At 40.4% G+C, this 21,735-nt stretch overlaps 1 protein-coding gene across 2 annotated transcripts in view; it reads right to left on the bottom strand.

Annotated features, from left to right (window-relative positions):
- The window catches only part of ABLIM3 (actin binding LIM protein family member 3), a 173,943-nt gene that overhangs the window by 70,519 nt on the left and 81,689 nt on the right, over positions 1-21,735 (bottom strand). For both annotated transcript variants that reach the window (XM_036748987.1, XM_036748986.1), the window contains exons 4-6: positions 13,140-13,252; positions 6,553-6,679; positions 4,974-5,067 (exon numbers count right to left, since the gene is read on the bottom strand). In XM_036748987.1, the coding sequence (XP_036604882.1) occupies positions 4,974-5,067; positions 6,553-6,679; positions 13,140-13,252 (334 nt within the window). The remainder of the gene's footprint in view (positions 1-4,973; positions 5,068-6,552; positions 6,680-13,139; positions 13,253-21,735) is intronic.

Genomic DNA, 21,735 nt, shown 5'->3' on the forward strand with positions numbered 1-21,735 from the left:
AAAGAGCTCCCTGGTAAGGAAATTCCATTTATCAATGAAGAGTAGCAGTTATTCTGCAACTTATAGTCTTAGGAAATTAAAAAAAAGAATTATACTCATAGGGGAAAATGAAAATAGCTTGGGCTACTGAGAAATTAAGTGATTTGCCTAAGAGTCACAGAGCCAGTATGCATCAGAGGGAGTGCTTAAATCCAGATCATTCTGACCCTGAAGTAGGCTCTCTAACCACTAAAGCAAGCTATTTCTCCATTGTTATCATTATTATAATTAATTATTGATGTTGACATGAAAAATGCATGCATATTTTGATTTATTATTTTCTCCTTTATGTGTGTTAGTTATTTCCCCAGCTAGATTGTAATAACTCACATTTATATAGCTTTTTATGTTTACAAAGTGCTTGCTCTATTACTGATAATAGTTCAAATTCAAAGAGTGCTATTCAGACAACCTTATTAGGTAGTACAAGTGAGAAATTCCCCATTTTACAAATGATGAAACTGAGGTTCAGAGATGGAACTGACTTGCTGAAGGTCATTCAAGTTGTTAAGCCAGGACTCATTCAGTCCACTGGACTCTAGTCCATTATTCTTTCCATAGTACATCAGGTTGGTTGCTTCTTATTTTGTGGTACCAACATAAGTGCTGGCCAGTCAGTCAGCAACAAATATTTATTAAGCACTCACTAAATAAGTAATTGTGCTAAGTGCTAGGGGCACAAAGAAAGGTAAAAACAAACCCTGTGGTCAAGGATCTTACTTTCTAATGAGAGAGATCATTTATAAATAAATAGGTACATACAAGATACAGACAGGAAGGTAATTGTAGAAGGGAAGCCTCTAGCAGCTGAGGGGACAGGGAAAGGCCTCCTGTGGATGGTAGAATTTGAGCTGAGTCCTGAAGGAAGTCAGGGATTCTAAGAGGTAGAAGGAGGGAGAATATTTCAGGCATGGGGGCACAGCTAGTACAAGAGCACAGAGACAGAAGATGGAGTTAGGTGTTGCAGGGCACACCAAGAAGGCCAAGGAGCTAGCTCATAGAGTATGGAGAGGAGTAAGTAAAGCATGACTGGAAAGGAGAGAAGGGGCCAGGTTGTGAAGAGCTTCATATGTCAAATGGAGGACTTAATATTTGGGCATGGAAGTAACAGGGAGCCATTGGAGTTTTAAAAATGGGGGTGTGTATGACATGGTTGGACTGGCACTTTAGGGAAATGACTTTAGCAGCTGAATGGAGGATGGATTGGAGCAGGGAGAGGCTTGAAGCAGGACAACCAATCAGAAAGCAAAGGGATATCAGTGAGAAGGCTAACACAGAAGAATGGGCATTACAGCTGTTGCTCACATAGGATTTGGGAGAGTAGTATGAACAAAAGAACAAGGGAAGGAATGAATCTGCATTGTATGGGAACAGGAAGACCTTCCTGGTACAAGAAAGGAAATGAATGGTGTACAGCCTAAGCTGGTGGGACTGGAGAATGAATAGCCTTAGAGACCTATTATTTAGAATTCATGACCTAGAAGGGGAAGCCTAGGGATCACTAAATTCCATACCTTCATTTTAAAAGAGGAGGAAATTGAGACTCAGAGAGAGTAAGAATACAATCAATACCTGATGTAAAGGCCCAGGAAGTCATCTCTTCTTACTTTTTTACTCTACAGAAGAAGAAACTGAGGACCAGAAGAACACACTTGTCCAGTGTCACACAGTGAGTAATAGACAGTCAGGACTTGAACCTGGCACTCCTGATTTCTAGGGGAATGCTCTTTCAATTGCATTAAACTCATGGGTTATTATAGAAATTGCTATTATAGCAATTTTAATAATCAAAATGATTAAAAATAACATAGTAATTACCATCATAATAAAATATAAATTACTATAATAATAATAGCTAACATTTATATGCTTCCGTAACATTTTCAAAGCACTTTACAGAAACTGTCTCATTTGATCCCTGTGATGACTTTTTGAAGTGATGTTATTCTTATCCTCATTTTACGGATTAAGAAACTGAGGTTGAAAGTGGTTGGAGTGACTTGTCTAGGGTCCCACCACTGGTAAACAGTGTCCCAGGATGAACTTGAACTCACTTCTTCCTGACTACAAATCCAGCACTCAATCTACTGTCTCCAAGGATGTGTGAAGGCCTAGAAAGCTGGTGAGACAAGCTAGGCCTTCCAAAAGGTTTGGCAAACAGAATGCTGCAGACAACAGCTGGCCATGGCTGCTGCTGCCGCAGAGAAGCCTAAAAGGAAGATGCAGTGGAGTCGTTGCCATGGTGACGGACCAGCAAGGAAATGGGTAAGGGTCAAGTGCTCAGAGAATCCCATTTTGAAATAAGTACATTATATCAGTTCCGAAAAAAAAAGAACTCATATTTTACCTTTAATGCTCAAATCCTACTGCACTTGGATCTGGGAGGAGACACATCAACTTTCCCTAGAATCTACCCTCAGACAGGGCATGGAGCTCTCTGGTGGTAGCAAGAGGTGGGCAGAATGATTGTGGGCTTGAGTATGTATGTGGAGTGTGGTGGCCACAATAATCTTTGGAGAGGGAGGAACATTTTAAGAATCAGGTGGAAAGAGGACCATGTTTGGAGTCAAAGAATCTGGGTCCATATACTGCTGCTCACTAGTTATATAGCCTTAAGCATCTCTCTTCATGTCTCTGAGTCACCATCTTTTCCAATGCAAAAACAAGGGGGTTGGAGCATCTGATCTCCAAGGATCCTATGATATAGCCTACCTGCTGCCAAGAAAGTCCTGATTAGAATTTCAAAGTTGGAAGGGACCTCAGCAGCCATACCGAAACCTTAGTTAATTCTAGCTCCATTTGTTACTTTTGTGACCTTAGGCAAGTCAATTAACCTCTAAGCTTCTAGTTACCTCATCTATAAGATGAAGGAGTTGGATTAGAATCTAGTCACTAGATCATTTTGAAGGCCCTTCCAATTTTAAATCTATGGATTTATGATCTTATAATCAGGGATATTCCCTATATCATCCCTGCAAACAAGTAAACATCTAACATCTAAGTGAAGACCTAAAGATATGCACAACTCTCTAGGTCCCAAGACAGTCCATTCCTCTATCAAACAGCCCTGTGGTTCTAATGTTGTCCAAGTCTGCCCCAATGCAGTTTCTATCCATCACTCCTAGTTTTGCCCCCAGAAGCCAAGCAGAACAAGTTAATCCCTTTTCCACATGATAATTCTCCTAGTATCAAGGTGGGTGTCTCTTATGTCTTCCCCCTAAATCACATCTCTTCCAGGCCTCACATCCCACATTCCATCCACCCATTCTCATATAATGTAGTTTTGAGGATTCTCCTCTAGATGTTGTTTTTGTTAAGTCATTTTAGTCATTTCTGACTCTTCATGACCCCATTTGGAGTTTTCTTGGCAAAGATAGTGGAATGGTTTGTCATTTCCTTCTCCAGCTCATTTTACAGATGAGGAAACTGAGGCAAAGACTTGCCCAGGGTCAGGCAGCCGGTAAGTGTCCAAGGTTATATTCGAACTCAGGACTTCCTGACTCTAGGCGCAGCTCTCTATCCACTGTGTCATACTCCCCAGCTTATCACCAACCTTCCTAAAATATGGCACCTAGAACTAGGCATATATTCCAGATGGTGTTGACCATGGCAGAGAACAATGGGATGATCACTTCCCTTATTTAGTAGAGATAACTATAGGATAAACTTTTCTGTGGAGTAAGATACTTATCACTAAATGCATGCAAGCAAAGCCTGCAGTTTTAGAATTGGTGTTACATTTTAGGGAGGACATTAGCAAACATAGAATATAAGGTCCTTGAGGGCAGAGACTGTTTCATTTCTGTTTTTGTGTCTCCAGTGGTTAGTACCACCACTAACATGTAGAAAATACTTAATCAGTGCTTATTAATTGACTAATTAATTAAAATGCAATACATCCAAAAGAGGGTGACCATTCCAGGATGGGAAGAGAATCCTGCCATATGAGAATCCATTTACAGAAATGGGGCTGTTAACTTTGGAAAAGAAAATACAAGATCTTGGTCTTCAAACATTTGCAAAGTTGTCATTTAGAAGAGGGATTTGGCTTGTTTTTATTTGTCCTAGAGGGCAGAACTAAGAGCAACATGTGAAAGTAGTCATGACATATATCTTGGCTCTAAGACAGAACTTACTAATGCTTGGAGATACCTAAAAGTAGAAAGGACTACTCCCGTGGATGGTAAGTTCCCTATCACTCCAGGTATTCAAGCATAGGCTGATTGGAGGGTAAAGGGTATTTCTACTCAGGTACAGATTAGATTAGATATATTTAGAGTATCTCCTAGCTAGAGGAGTCTGGAATTCCATGGCTGAACACTTCTGAGGGAATCTGTTGGGTAATGTTACCCAGAAATTTTTAGGTATAAAGTAACAAGGCAACAAGCATTTGTTAATATTTTACTATGTGTCAGGCAATGTGCTAAGTATAAGAACCCCTATGAAACAATAAAAACTGTCATGAACCCCCCACATGACAATAGTTTTGTGTCATTAGTTCATTGATTGAGAAAATCTTTGACACCAAGATGAAGCTTGGTACACAAATAATTTTATGGACCCTTTACAATAACTCTGTGACTGCTTGGTGGACTGAGGCTCAAAAATTAGGTATCTCTGATATAGAAATGATCCCTGCACAAGTGAGGGGTAGGATTAGATAATCTCTAATGTCCATCTAGTTCTTAGATTCTATGATTATAAGTATCATCCAAAGCGATCTAGTTCAACCCCCTACCCAGTGCAGGGACTGCCCATATAGACCTCCTGATGGGAGGCAATCCAGCCTCAGAGGAAGTCCTTCTTTCACTCTGGACAATGTGATGAACAGTCATCAGTCCCAGCCTTTGGGGTCTCTTCCACCTCAGCAAGAATAGAGCCGGTATAAAAAGAGACTTGTTTTCTATTCCTCAGGGCCCCTGGTGCCAACTTACCTCTAAGACCCTGCCACTGATATACCGGTCACATGTCTCGCACTTAATGCCAAACTGAGAATGGTAATCAGTCTCACAGTAGGGGACTCCATCCCTGTTGGAGGAATTCATGTGAGAAGAGAGGATGAGAGGAAAAATCAAAAGAAAACAACATATATGGAGTATAGGTTTAGTCTTCCTTTCCATTTCAGTCCTCCCCTCTACCCCAATGTGTTTACAGATGTCCACCCATCCCTTCATAGGCTTTTTATTGCTTATAAGATTCTCAATTAACCAGGAAATCTTTTAATGTCCTTTAAGGAGAAGTAGCTAGTTGAAGGTCCCAGAAACAGGGGCTGAAGGGGGACAGAGATACTCCTTTTCTCCTTATAATTTCCAAATTCTTTCCCATTCTTTCATCCTTTATTACCCCACCCTGCCCCCAAATGTTCTTCCATTTCTAGACTTTGTCTGTCCTAATTTTTCATACTGCTTGAACAGAGGCCAAGGCAAGATTTCAGGAGAGCTGGTGATTGCCATAGAGGCTTCTTGATAAATAACATGGACTAGAGGAGAGGAAGGTAGAGACATTGGCCAGTGATGGTCCAGTGGGGAGAGAATAGTGAACCTGTGTTACAATTCCATGTCTAATATCAATTTCTTGATTTTCATAGTTGGCACCATTTCTTATTTGGAGGTAAGTTGGCACCAGCAGCCAAGAACAGGATTTAACTTTACAGGATTCTGGACTTAAAGAGGTTATTTCAAAGTGGGCACTGTCATTAAATCCTTTTTAATATGGTTCTGACTAATATTATAGTATATAAAGATGGTTTAATAGGGAGACTAGGATAATGGAAAGGAGTCTGAGGCAGGGAATCAGGAGACCTGGGCTGGAGACCCAACTCTGCCATCAGCCTTCTCTGAGACTCTGGGTGAGCCATTTCGCCCTCTCTGGGCCTGGGTTTCCTTCTTCATAAAATGAGAGCGTTATATTAGGTGATGTCAGATAATCCTTCCAAGTCTAATGCTCCATGGATTAGTCATTCCTGTCACTGGATCCACCTGTGGGTTCAGAGGAGCTGAAAAGAGCAGTTCAATGCAACTGGGTCAGGTGCCTTGTAGTGACTAAGCACCTCAGTGGAGCCCAGAGCATGGCCTGAGCATCGGCCTGGACCAGGCCCTTGTAGTGGATTCTCCCTCAACTGTCAACTGCCTTAGAACATAGTCCATAGAAAGTCAGAGCTAGAAGGGGCTTGACAACGTAGACTGTCTGAACCAGGAGGGATTTTAGAGCTTAGAATATCAGAGCTAGGAACTACCTTAGAACATAGACTGTTAGAGCTGGACAGTCTTTAGAGACCATTTAAACCAATGCCCTCACTTTACACAGGAGGTTCAGAGGGTAAAAGCTCACAGTAAGTTAGTGGCACAGCTAAGACTCCAACCCAGGGCTTTAGGGAGTGCTACCTGCTTCACTGCTAATCCTTAGCATCTGTCTATCCACCCAGATCAGCCTCCTCGCTCTGGAAAGACTCATCGACCTTGGGGTCCCTTTGGGATAGGCAGGTTACTTGGGGTGGGGGAGTCAGACACCCACTTGCTAATATACTCCCCAGTGAGGACAGCCCCGCAGGTTTGGCATTTGAAGCAGCTGACGTGCCATTGCTTCTCCAGGGCCAAGAGAGACTGGCCATGTTTGATCTCCTCCTTGCAGCCAGCACAGTCTGGAAAGATAAGGAGACACCACTGAAAGAAACATTCATGGTCCCCTTCTCCTTCCCCTCCTCCCCACACCAGATTACTATTGCATTTGTAATAATAAGAACGTTTCATTTCACATGCTTTTTAGTGTTCAACTCATTATGATGGGGAAGGAGAAAGAACACATAGCACCTACTATGTGCTAGGCACAGTGCTAAGCACTTCACACAGATTATTTTATTTGATCCTTGCAACAGCCACGTAAGGTAAAGGTTATTATTATCCCCATTTTATGGTTGAGGAAACTAAGGTAAACAGATTAAATGACTTGCCCGGGGTTGCACAGATACTGTCTGTCTGAGGCCAATTTTGAATTTGGCCTTCCTGACTCCAGGCCCAGCATTCTATCAACTGTGCCACCTGACTGCCTCTGATAGGAGAAAAAATTCCTTGATTAGGAGTCAGAAGCCTTGGGTTTCAATTCAACAAATATTTAAGCACCTGTCAAAATCATAGAACTTACCCAAGCTCAGAAAGGTAGGAGGTGACAAAGATCAAATTTAATCCCAGGTTCTCTGACTTCAATCAGGGCTCTCTCCAGTACACCACCTCTCTTCTGACTTTGGCAGCTAGGTGGTGCAGTGAATAGAGTGCTGGGCCTGGAGTCAGGAGGATCTGGGTTCAAATATGGCCTCAGACACTTATTGCTGTTGGGAAAATCATTCCACCTCTGTTGGCTTCAGTTTCCTTATGGGCAAAATTTGGGCTAATATTGCACATACCTCTCAGAGTTGTGAAAATAAAAAGATAATATTGTGAAGTGCATTGAAGACCTTAAAATACCATATGATTACTATTAATTATTATTTTCCAAAACTATGGGACTCATAGGTATGAAGATGATCAGGATATAACCCAGAGCCAGTTGTGTAAGAGAAAGACCCCTGATTTTAGAGTCACAAGACCCAGTTCAGATTCTGACTCTGATGCATCTGAGCTGGGTGGCCTTGGGGAAGTTCTATCACCCCTCTGGACCCCAGTTTCCTCATCTATAAAACTGAGGTTAGGACAGTTGTACTCCTTGCCTCAAAGGGCCAGCTGTAAGAAGCATTTCATAACTGTGAAGTCTGGTATAGAGGAGACAGCATTGGCTCTGGAGTCTGGAGTCAAGAGCTCAATCACTGGTTGTCATTCATTATTTCTGTGTGACCCCAAGAAAGTAATTTCTTTCACAGCCTTAGCTTTATTATCTGTAAAAGAAGGGAAATGGACCAGAGGTTCTCTAAGGTCATTTCCAACTTAATCATCTATGATTCTAAGTGCTGGTGAAATTTGAGCTATTATTCTATTATGGCAAAGATGATGACAAAGTCTTTCTTCGGTTCCTCAGCCAGTCCTGGACGTGACTTTAAATTCCCAAAGGTTATTCCAGGAGAGCCTTGGCAGGTCTCACCAAGATAGACAGGGTTTGTGTAAAGGTCTGGCTATGGATTGTGTGTCTGTTGTCCAAGGACCAATTCAGCTCAGTGTAGAGAGGCCCCTCACTAAACAGCTATTAATGATGAATTATTTCTTTTCTCCATAGCAATTCAGGAGAATGTCTACTAAAGTATCCTTATTGGAATCCCTTCCTGCAGTTCACTCTAGGTTCACTCTAATCCAGTGGTGGGATTAAAATGAATTAACAACTGGTTCTCTGCAAACCGAGCTGAGGCCCTGCCCCAACTAACAACTGGTTCCCTGGAACTAAACCTAAAATTAGATACCGGTTCTACCGAACTGGTGAGAACTGGCTGAATCCCACCACTGCTTTAACTCATCTTCCACAAAGCTGCCAAACTGATATTTCTAAAGAACAGGGTAGAACATGTCAATTCCCTGCTCAAGAAGTGGCCCGGGCTCCTTTCTCCCTCTAGGAGGAAGTATAAACCCCTCTGCTTGGCATTTAAAGTCATTTACTCTCTGGATCTGGTCTACCGATATTCAAGGTTTATTGCATATAACACCTCTTCATGCATTTTGCATTCCACTCAAACTAGTCTCCATTTGGTTTCTCCCATGGTACAAGCCATTGTATCATTCTATCTCGTGTCTTCATGCCTTTGTATGGGCTGTCCCCCTCGTCTCCACTCTCTCCCCATCTCCACTTTTCAGGATTCCTAGCTTCCTTCAAACCTCATCTCATACATCACTTTGTACACATGGCCATTTTGAACCCCTCAGTTCTTGGTACCCACCCATTATATCACTTTGTATTTACTTTGCAAAAATTCTATATTTATAGAATCCATGAATGTGCTATTCCCTGCCTCCAACAGGATGTAAGCTTATTGAGAGTAGAGACAGTTTTGTTTTTGTGCTCACATCCTCAGTGCCTAGTACAGTGCCTGGTTTAATAAATACTTGTTGAAAGAATGAGCGAGTGAGTAAGTGAATGTATGAATTAATAAGTGAAAGGTTTAGGATCTATATCAGAAAAGAGTGTGTTTCCTGGATGAAATCCAGGAATATGACGTAGAGGAATGGAGATATGTCCAGCAAATGGTCCAAAAAAAGGAAGTAATCGAATTAGACACATAGCCACTCAGCGCATTCACTTACGAAGGCTGGGCATAATAATATAGAAATCCCATTCCCAAAGCAGATGGCTCCCAAATCTATATAGCCAGTCCTTATCTTCTGAATGCCAGTGCATGTTCAAAATGGAACTCACTTCTCCCTTAAACCTACCTTTCCTTAATAACTTCTTTCTGTTGAGGGTACTAGTGTGTCAATCAGTCAACAAACACTTATTGTCTACCATGTAGGTCAGGCACCATGCCAAGTGATGAGGATAAAAACAAAAGCAGAGGAGAGCTTCTGCTCTCAAGGTATGCTGTTGAGTTGTTTCAGTCATGTCTGACTCTCTGTGTGTGACCCCATTTGGGGTTTTCTTGTTATAGATACTGAAGAGGTTTGCCATTTCTTTCTCCAGCTCATTTTACAGATGAGGAAACTGAGGGAAACAGACTTAAGTGACTTGCACAAGGTCACACAGCTAGTAAGTGTCTGAGGCTGGATTTGAACTCAGGTCCTCTTGACTCCAGGGCTGGCACCCTGTCCACTGCATCACCTAGATGCCCCTAGCTCTTGAGGACCTTACCATTTTTCTGTTGAGAGTATGAGTGAGTCATTCAGTCAATAAACACTGATTCAGTATTGGCTATGTGCCAAGCACTTTGCTAAGTTTTGGGGATACAAAAAGAAGCAAAAGACGATCCCTGCCCTCAAGGAGTTCACAATCTAAGAGAGGAAGAGACAACAAGCAAACAAGTGTATACAAACATGCTATGTATAAGATAAATAGGAAATAATTAAGAGGAAAAGCAATAGAATTAAGAAGCATTGGGCAAGGTTTGCTGTAGAAGCTGGGATTTTAGCTAAGACTTAAAGGAAGCCAGAGAAGCCTGTAGGAGGAGATGGAGAAAGAGAAAATTCCGGGCATGAGGGACAGCCAGAGAAACTACTGCAATGGAGAGATAAAGTGTCTTGTTTGTGGAATAGCCCAGAGGCCAGTGTCACTGAATCAAAGAGTACAGGGAGTAAACAATAAAACTGGAAATGTAGAAGGGGGCTAGTTTATGAAGGGCTTTAGTTTATTGAGTAAAGGGGTGGGGTGACATGGTTAGATCTGTACTTTAGGAAAGTCTCTTTGGTGGCTGAATGGAGTGTGGATCAGAGTGGGGAGAAACATGAGCAAGGCAGACCTACCAACAGGCTAACATGATAGTCCAGGTGTGAGGTGATGAGGGCCTGCACCAGAGTGGTGGCCATATCAGAGGAGAGAAGGGGACATACTGGAGAGATGTTGCAAAGGTGAAATCAACAGGTTTTGGTGGCAGATTGGACATGAGGTGTGGGAGATAATGTCGAGTCAAGGATGACACCGAGGCTGTGAGCCTGAGGGACTGGGAGGATGATGCTGCCCTCAACTGAAAGATGGTTCCAGTTTCAAAACCTCAGTGATCCTTGATACTTCCCTCTCCTTCTCCTATTTTCAAATAGCTACAAACCCCTTGCATTCTGTCTCTACAACATCTCTCACATCCATTCCCTTCCCTCCACTGACAGTGGCACCACTCTAATTCAGACTTCCATCACCTCGCACTAGGACTGCTACAAAAGTCTCCTAATTCCTTTCTCCACTTTTACTTCCTCCTCTCTCTGATCTGTATGACACACAGCTTTAAAATCATTTTTCCTAGGTTACAATTCTTACCATACTTCACTGGTTCCTCATTGCCTCTGGGAAGAATACAAATGTCTCAGTCTGAGCTTTCAAGGCCTTCTCCAGTCTGGCACCTGTCTACCTTTCCAGTCTTATTTCATAATACTCTCCATGAATTCTATGATCCAGCAAAATTGGATGACTTACCCACTTCCCAAACTTAACGTTTCATCTCCACCTCTGTAATTTTCACATACCCTGAATAGTCTTCCCCCTCATCTTTGAATCTTTGGCTTTAAGCTTAGGTGCCATCTCCACTGAGAATCCATTTCAGATTCTCTAGTTCTTATGGCTCTCTCCCTCCTCCAATTATCTTGTTTCCTTATTAGGTTACATGTTGTAACCCCTAGGAGTAGATTTCAGGCTCTTTGAAGGCAGAAACTGTTTCATTTTTGTTTTTGAAACCTGTTGTATGATGCCTTGCAAGTAGCATGTACTTAATAAATGTTTGCTTAATTTTAATTTGAAAGTGAAATGGGGAGTGATCAAGAAATAGTGATTTCCTCATCCCTGGAATGTGAATGGAGCTTTCATCATTAGAGAGGATTCCAGGATTGACCTAGATGACACCCCTAAGGTTCCTTCTATCTCTGAGATTCTACATTGCCACCAAATTATGATTCTGTAAAGAATCTCAGAATGACAGAGCTGGAAGAGAACTTTGAGACCATCAAGCCTGAACCTTTCGTTTGACCAGTTTAGAAATTGAGGCTCAGAGTCAGAAAGCAATGGGTAGGTAACTACCCATCATCAAGCTAGCCAGCAGCAGACCCAGGTTTAGAACTAAGGTCTCCCAATTCTCAGAGAGACAGAGAAGCATCCACCTCTTCTTAAATCAAAACTCTTCACTTTGTTCACATACAAAACACAATCTCTGTTGTGTTGTTTGTCAATCTTCGGTTGTTTGTCAAAGTCCTTCCTAAGATGTGCCAGTGTAACTGGACAGATGTGTCCTGACCAGGGGGAGTTAGTAGGGCTGTCATTCCCCTTATTTTGGATAACATGCTTCTGTTAATACTGCTTAGGACCACATTAATTTTTATAGGTTGTTGGGTCACGTTTGTGCATATTGAGATTGCTGTTCATTAAAAACCTCAGATCTTTTTCACAGGAATTGTGACCTGTTACCTAGTCATGTTTGCTTCATTCTATAACTTGTACATTTCACTTCTCGAACCCATGTGCAGGACTTTATTTTCATTCTATTTTATCATATTAGGTTTGGGCCATTGTTCTAGTCTGTTGAAATCTTTTTGGATATAGATTCTTTCATTTGATGTGTTAGTTCTCTCTCTGTCAACATTTCATCCTTAACAAATTTGTTAATTATGCCATCTAATCTATAAAATTATATTGAATAAAGTAAGTTTTAATGAAAATGTTGAAAGGAACATGACTGAAGAAGAGCCCTTTGATTACCGTTAAACACCTCCTTCAAAGGTGACACCACCGATCCCCCTCATTCTAGGGCATTCCTCCTGTGGATTTTCTACAATTTATCCTGTATATAGTTTCTTTGTACATAGTTGTTTACATATCGTTTCCCCCATTAGACTGTGAGCTCCTTGAAAGCAGGTACTATATTCTCCGCACTTAGCACAGTGCTTGGCACACAGCAGGCACTTAATAAATGTTTATTGACTGACTGATCAATCACCTACTATTATCAGTATTATTTTGTTTAAAAATAATGGTTAAAAATGGGTAAGAATTTTACAGGTTGAGGGGTTTTGATTAGTATCAGAGTATTCACATAATTTAGTAATAGATTCATCAAAGTATCATGATCTTAATTTGTTCAGTAACCAATAGTTATTTTCCTTGGTGTGGGGTTTGGAGAACATGCACATGGTCCATATGCTCTAATTAGACACATTACCTACAAACACACATCAGGCTGCACTGAGCGAAATTCTTTGATTTTCAGATTTCTAATGGACTTTTCCAGTTCTACCTATTACCTGGTGACAAGAAAATTAGCCTCATTTTACAATTGTCCTGATTGGGTTACAAAGGAAAGTATGTCTGTGTGATCTAATTCTGAGAAGAACAGGGCAAATTTCAACTTTTCCCTTGCGGGTCCCCTGATAACACATTTAGATGACATGCCCACTCTCTAGTGGGGCCATACAGCAGTTAATCATGCAACGAATGGGCAATGTCCAGAGAAAACAGAGTCTGGGCATGAGAGGGAACAGAATTAGGCCCACACTTACGGCTTGGTCCGTGAACCTTGATGGGCTTGGCACTGATCATGGAGTTCGAGCACGTTTGGCAAACACATTCTTTGCCACTGAATGTCACTTTGTCACCAATGGGGAAAGGTTTCCTGTAAATGGGAAGAATAAGAAATTCAGCACATCTTCTTCTAATTATTCTCTGTCCAGATGTCATGGAACTGAAATAATAATAATAATAATAATAATAATAATAATAATAATAATAATAAATCATAGACTTAGAGCTGGGAGGGACCTTGCAGATCATTGAGTCTTATCCCCTCACTTTATAGAAGAGCTAGTGATGTGCTCTAAGACACACAGACAATAAATGGCAAAGCTAGGATTCAGTCCCAGGACCTCTGGGCACCGGAGTCAGAGCTTTTTCTTCATGCTACACTTCCTAATGATAACACATTTATACAGTGCTTTAAAGTAATCAGTTTACAACAGCTCATCTTAATCTTGCAAAATCTTATGAAGCAAGTGAAGCAAGCATACCTACCCCCATTTTCTAGATGAAGAAACTGAGGCCTAGAGACTGGAAATGATTTGTTAGGAAGCTAATCAGGGGAAGAGGAGGATTAGAACTCTGATGTCCTGCTTCCTGGCCAATGCTCTTACAATCACAGGATGTACAATTTGACAGAGAACTCAGAGGTGACAGAGTCTGGTTCCCAAACCTGATCTGGAATCTCTTCTATAATAACCTTGATAGGTCATTATCTTTCTCTGCTTGAACAGCTTTAGTCAAGGGAAATATGGAGAGGGAAAATGGCTTGCCTAAATTTATACAAATGGCAAGTAAATCAGTATTTGGACTCACATCTTCTGACTCTCAAGTCATAGTCTACTGCTCTCCCCACTGTACCTGTTTCTTTAGAGCATGAACACACACAGACCATATCAAGTATATTCTGGGTCCTATTGACTAGGAATATTCATACTCACAATGATCCTGAGAAAGGAGAAATATTTAAAGTATGGAAATATTGAGAATGTTTTTGGCTAAAAGATGGGAGGAAGTGATAATCATGGCTTAATGAATAGTCCAGAATTGGTTCTATTACCCATTCAATGTGGGACCTTGGACAAATTCACTTTTTGTCTCTGTGTCACAGTTTCTCCATCTATAAAGTGATAGGGTTGGACTAAGTTATAGAAATCTATAATCTCAGAGCTGAGAAAGATCAGAACTCTAAAATACAGAATTTCAGAGCTAGGAATGCCTTTAGAGATAATCTTTTCTAACCCCACAGGGTAGATGTAGTTTCTATGGAGTGAAGCTTTTAACTTCACTCCTTTTAAGAAAAAGATTTTGGCTCACCATAAGAGAATTTACTAACAATTACAGCTATCCAAAAATGGGATGGATTGTCTCTAGAGGAAATACACTCCTTCCCTGTCTCTCAAGGTCATCGTGTTGATACTGGATAACCACTTGCTGCTTAATTATGAGGTCTCTATTATTTCTGATATTTTAAGGTTCAAGGCATTGAGACTTTTAAAAATATGTAGGGGCAAAATGTCCCAAAAGAAATTAGTTCCTCAATAACTCCAAGAAAAATGGAAATAGAAATGTCATCAAGAAAAAAAAACTACTAGAAATCTTCAAAATAAAGTTGGTTTTAGAAAAAAATTCTCAAAGAAATAAAAAAACAAGCATTTAATACAATGAAGAATATAATAGCTTAAAAGAAACAGAGAAAAAATATGCTGGAAGAAAAAAATAAATTCAAATGATACCAATATAAACACTAGAAGAAAAGCTATATTTTCTCAAGGCACTCACTAAAGGGACTAAAGGAAGAATGGGTATGAATAAGAAATTTCTGGATAATTTGAAGATGAAATGTAACATTTTAGAAGTATCAGTGAAAATGTAAGCAAATAGAGTCTATTTAATGACAAGAAAAAATAAAATTATTTCACTGGAGAATAGAATGGTGGAAATGCCAGTAAAAGCAGAAAACATGCCATAAAATTATAGAACTGGAAAAAATATTTAGAATCTATGCAGATGAAAACAATGAGTCAAGAGGATAGAATAAGAAGGGGAAAAATAAACTTTTTGGTTTCCTGAAAGAAAAGAATCTGACTATTTTGGTAAATTGTACAAAAAAGTAGGAGAAACATTGAAAAAAGGAGTAGACAATAAAAATCACAAATTAGCAGTCAGAGTGAAAACCAAAGTAAGTAAACAAATCATTATCAAGCCATAATGATGAGATGATTTTTCAAGCAGCCAAAGAATAAAGTTATCACAAATTTTAAAACCTGCTTAGATTATTCAAGATTTTTCTATATCATGAAAAATAACTGAAGAAATTGGAATATCATGCACCAAAAATAGTGAAAGCCTCCATTCAAAAGGCAAGCATACTTTTTGAAGACAAAAGATGATTACTTAAGAATTCATAAGAGTTTGAACAACCTGTGGAGGTCAGAGCCAACCTTAAGGCCAGTTTTAATATGTGTAACTAAAAAAAAAGCACAGAGCCAGAGATGAGTAGGAAATCAATGGGTTCTTTAAAGTTATGACTATCTAGTCAAACAATCCGGGGATAACATTAAAACAATAACATGCCTTTGATTAACAACTGAATTATGCAAACAAATTTGTGAGAGGACAAAGGAGGAGAGGAAAACAGAGGAATATACTGACTTTGGGTGCTACAGATAAAGACTGAAAGAAGAAAAAGAGAGTAAAACGAGTGAGACGTAGTAGCTAGGTGGCACAGTGGCTAAAGGACCTGGCCTGGAGTCAGGAGATCTGTGTTCAAATTTGGCCTCAGACACTTACTAGCTGTGCGACCCTTGGCAAGTCACTTATCCCTGTTTGTCTCAGTTTCCTCATCTGTAAAATGAGCTGGAGAAGGAAATGGCAAACCACTCCAGTGTCATTGTCAAGAAAACCCCAAATGAGGTCATGAAGAGTAAGATTGAAAAGGACTCAACAACAATGAAGAGAATGGAGCGGAGAAAGAAATTCCAGAGTGATTTCCCACTTCAAATAAGGGAGTGAGTGAGGAAATAGAATTTTTGCAAAATTATTGAGTTAATAGTATAAGACCTAGGAATTATCTTTAGTGTAATGCATGTTAAAGGTTGAGATAGGATTGATATTATTAATAGAAGGAAGATTGTACCATTATTGCATAAAAATTATTTTTTTCACAAAACAGTTTAATAAAGTGCATACAGTAAGATTATAGAATGATATGTCTATCACACTTATGGAGAGATGGGAAATGTTTGGCTATTCAACAAATAGAAGATATTATAGGAGACAAAATAAATATGTTTGATTATATCTAAACAGAGAGTGTGCACAACAAAAAGCAAAACATAGAATAAAAAATAAAGAAAAAATAGAGAAAAAAATCTTAACTATAAACATTACTACTGACACAAATTTATAAGAGCAAGGTCTACTCCTTCATGTGACAGATGCTTAAAGCATATGATAGTTCTAGAAAAAAACAAATCGCTCAGCACCTGAAAAAATGTTGAGAAATGAAAGGCTATTTTTATCTATTAAATTATCAAATACAGTTTAAAATGGTAAAATTTGATGGTGGCTGGACTACTGAAAAAGTCTCACCACTTTGTTATTGATGAAACTGAATTGGTGCAATATTTTTAAAAAGAAATATAACATTATAAAACAAAAATTTTTAAAACTTCATATCTTTTGCTCGAGTGATCCCTTCTCAGGACTATTCACTGAGGCTATTGGCAAGAAAAAAAAGCCTTCCACACAAAAATATTCCTGGCGACAACATCCACAACAGCAAAACACTGGAAACAATCAGGATTCAGGAATAACTGAAAAAATGATGGCATATGAAGGTAATGAAATATCATCATGCCTTAAGAAGCATCAACTATGAAGAATATAGTCATATACAGGAAGCCACATCTAGTGATACAGAATGTAGAAATCAGGACCAACACAACTATATTTACTGACTACAATTATATAACAGCAAAGCAATCTGGAAAAATATGCAAAAGGAAAAATATCAGTAAGCAAAGAAACAAATGAGATGATTTGTTTCTTATTAACATTAATATACACTTTAGTTTTTCTTAACAAACTACAAACAGGAAGTTTAGATTGTTTGTTTGTTCCTTTTTTGTTCTTATTGTGTACTTGAATGTTTTTGTTAGTAGGTGGTTACCATCCTGTTGTGAGATCTAATTCACAAATGACTGGTAGCTATTTAGTTTATACCTGAGGTCATATGGCCACAGTGGATGCACAGATGCTAGGTCTGAAGTCAAGAAACAAAGGGTTCTAAACCTGCTTCTGATACTTATTAGCCATGCGCCATGGTCCTATGTACCTCAGTCAACTCTTTAGGATTTCTTTATTGATTCATGGATGGGTTGTTCTTTGTGTTGTTGTTCAGTGGTTTTACTCGTGTCTGAAACATCATGACCCCATTTGGAGTTTTCTTGGCAAAGTTGTTGTAGTGGTTTGCCATTTCCTTCTCCAACTCATTTTACAGATGAGGAAACTGAGGCAAACAGGTTTAAGTGACTCACCCAGAGTCACACAGCTAGTAAGTGTCTGAGGTCAAATTTGAACTCAGGAAGATGAGTCTTCCTGTCTCCAGGCCTGGCACTCTGTGCATTGTGACACCTAGCTGCTATGTTATTTGTGTACTAGATTTATAATAGCTTTTTTAAAAGATTCTAGACTTCTAAGTTACACAGAAAATTAAGGAACTGAGCTACAATGCAGAGCCAGGTTTCCAAATGCCTAGGCCAATGATATTTCCACTTGATCAAGCTGCTTTGGTGTATTATATTTAAGGCAGTCTCTAGGCTCACTTGTGCTAGAGCCAGCTCGAGCCAGCTTTCAAAGAGAGCCAGCCATTTAATTATCAGTAAGAGCATCTACATCTCAGAAATGGCTAATGTTACCAATAGGAACTTGATTTATTGTATTGCTGATTGTGTAGACTTAAGAAAATGATGGAGAAAATGTAAATAATGCAGATTAGATGTAAAATGATGTCCTACGGTTTTTCAGAGGTTGTTAAACATTCGCCAGCACAGCCCTGTTTCTAGTCTTATATTCTATGCTCTAAATTCTCTTCCAGCTCTAATAATTTATGTTTTAAGATTCCTCCTAAATTTTCCTCTTCTAGCTCTGATATTCTGTAATTCTCTTTCTGGGGGATGCCCAACCTTGTGAGTTTATCTTGCTGTGAATTGAATTAGAAGGTGGACTGGCCATGATCTGTCTGAGCATAGCGTATCTTGTTAGGCTCTGTCCATACAGAGTGGTAGGAAGAATGAGTCATGGCAGCTAGGGGCTACAATGGATAAAGCATCAGCCTCGGAGTCATGAGGACCTGAATTCGAATGTGACCTCACATACTTGTCAGCTGTATGACCCTGGACAAGTCACTTAAACCCGATTGCCTTCTCACCACCACCACCATCCACCAAAGTAAAAAGAATGAGTCAAGAGTCCTAGATTCAAGTTCTGCCTCAGACAAGTTCTAGCTATATGATTCAACTTCTCAAGGCCTCAATTTTATCATCTATAAAATGGGATAGATAATCAATCCTCACACTGTCTACCACTTCACAGGACTGTTGAGAATTTAATGTTTCGCAAATACTAAAGTGCTATATTAAGACAGTTATTTTCTCCCTGATCCTATATCCCAACACACCTCTCCTTCAGCCATTCTAGTCGCTGCCAGATTAGATGGCACGATGGATAGAACACTGGACCCGGACTCTCAATGACTAGAGTTCAAATCCAGCCTCAGATACTTAATAATCACGTGACCCTGGGCCAGCCACAACCTCCGTCTACTTCAGTAAAGTCCTAATGAGTCTTCAAGTCCCAACTCACCTCTTCTGTGAGGCCTTCTATCATGATCCTCCTTTGTAGCAATAAAAATAATAGCTGACATTTATGTAGTACTTCAAGGCCTGCAATGTACTTTAGACCCATTAAAACTTCATAACAATCCCTTGAGGTACTTTGTAAAGAGTCCATCCTCCCCATTTTATTCATGTAGGATTGTAGATCCAAGGAAGGAGGTGAATTGACTGGCCCATGGTCACATGGCTACAAGTGGCTCGGCTGGGCTCCAAACTCAGGACATCTGAGACCACGTGGGTCTTTCCACTTCCCCAGGCTGTCTACAATTCCAAAAGTAATGGCTCCTTCTCTAGACTCCCTCTTCTCAACAACCAAATCCCTTCTGCTCTGAGCCACACACTTGCAATTAATCACATCCTGGCCTGTGACAGCTCTCCTAACGCCGCTGTGAACTGTGATTTATGTGTTTTACTGTTATGAAGTTTTCCCTTGTGTATGCCCCATCTCACCTATTAGGCTTTCCCTGTGTGACAATTAGGAACAGTCACCAACATGATGATTAATGGGCTCATAGAGGATTATAATGTCCAATAACATCCTCTCCCAATGCCTCTTCATGGTGTGGAAGTGACCCTGCATTCTCAAAGGCCATGATAGCTGACTACAAGCTCAAGGAAGTCCCACCAAGGGGGAGGAACTGAGAAGGCCGCCCCCCAGGGGGGGACCAAACCCCTCTCCCCACTCAATTTTTTTCACAGGTCATTACCTCTGTTGTGCTATGACTTTGCCCCTTCTGAACCTTGACCCTGTGTCTACTACATGCTAAAATATACTGTCAAATCATGAGGCAGCTAGGGGGCAAGGTAGATAGAGCTCTGGACTGGGAATCAGGAAGACCTGAGTTCAAATCTAGCCGCAAACATTTACTAGCTGTGTGACCCTGGGCAAGTCATTTAACCTCTCTGAGCCTCAGTTTACTCATCTGTAAGATGGGGATAATAATAGCACTTACCTCCTAGGGTTGTTATGGGGATAAAATGAGGTAATATGCATAAAATGCTTTGCAGACCTTAATGTACCTACAGAAATGTTATCATTAGGATATTAGTTATTATTATTACTGATCATGACTTGCCTCCTTGTCCTATCACCACCCATGACTCGCCTGACTTTCACCTTGTATTACTCTCACCATCCATCTCCTCTGCTTCTGCTTACATACTACTGAACAAAACTGGAGGAGGCCGCTTACCATGGTGAGTCTACGTCTCAGCCCCCCAAATATGTTACCTCTCATTTCAACAAGGCAATCTTTTTACTTCTCCCTAATTGCTTCTCTCATCCGCTCCCCAAGGAGAGTGTTCCAGATCTTTTCTTCTCAGATCTCCTAAACCTCCCCTCCCCCACCTTCTCAATTGATAACCTCATCTTCCTTGTACTTTTCTATGAAGGAAACAAGGATTTATTAAGCGCCTACTATGTGCCAGGCACTGTGCTTAGTGTTTCATATTATTTCCTTTGATCCTTCCAACTATGGGAAATAAGTGCAATTATCTTCATTTTATAGGTGAGGAAATTGAGATAGAAGTTAAGTGACTTGCCCAAGGTCACACAGCTAGTAAGTGTCTGAGGTCTTCCTGACTCCAGGCCCAGTGGTATATCTCCTGCACCCCCTAGCTGCCTATTTTATTAATAAAATAGAGGCCATGCACTGTGAGTTCTCTCCTTTCCCCTTCTCTTCCTCTCAAAATTCCTTGACATCATCCCTTCCTCCTTTCCTCTGGTCTTTAAAGATGAGGTAGCCCTTCTCCTCACTGAGGTCAAGCCCTCTACGAAAGCCCTCATTCCCACTTCTTCCTATCTTCACCGGCAGGTCACGTCCAAGTCTCCCACATTCTTAAACAACCTTCACTACACCTTCCTACCTCTTTAGGCTGTTGCCCAATTTGTCTCCTCCCCTTCTCAAATTCTTGAAGAACTTATCCATTCTCATTGCCTCCATTTACTCTCTTTTCACCATGCCTTACACCAAAATAATAATAATCCCAGGCTGTCCCCTGTGCCTGGAATGGACTTCTTCCTCACCTCAATGAATTCCTAATTTTTCAACACTCAGTAAAATATACCACCTCCTTTATAAGATCTACCTTAACTCTCCTCCCAGTTGCTAGGGCTTTTTCCTCCCCCACTACCTCGTATTTATTTTTTATAAATCTCTATGCATATATATTGTCGCCCCAGATAGACTGTAAGCCCTTTTGGGGTGGGGGGCTGTTTCAGTTGTCTTTGTATTACTAGCACCTAGCAAAGTGCCCGGCAAACAGTAGATGCTTAAAAAATGCTTACGATGGAAAATGATGATTATGGTAGCAGTAAGAACAGCTGATATAACGCTTCTGAGGATGATCAGTGACATTTTTGTATCAATCTGTTTGCTGAGCATTTTACATAGATTATCTCATTTGAACCCCGCACCACCTTAGGAGGTAGGTGGATACTTCGGGCTAAGTGAAATGAGGCTCATCACTAGAGGGTAAGCCACTAGGGAGTGACTCAGGTCACTTCCAGAGCCCTTCCATTTCCCTGAAGACTCATGTGTGTCAGAGGCTGCTGGATGCTTGCAGCCCCACTGCCTGTGTTCCAGGGCTCTGGTTATTACAACGTCTGGAAGGAGGAACACCAGGGACAGGTAGACGGCCGTTACCTGAGGCTCACAGGTCAGGCTGGAGCCATCTGAGCATC

This window comes from Trichosurus vulpecula, chromosome 3 (assembly GCF_011100635.1).
Source record: "Trichosurus vulpecula isolate mTriVul1 chromosome 3, mTriVul1.pri, whole genome shotgun sequence".
Lineage (NCBI taxonomy): Eukaryota > Metazoa > Chordata > Mammalia > Diprotodontia > Phalangeridae > Trichosurus > Trichosurus vulpecula.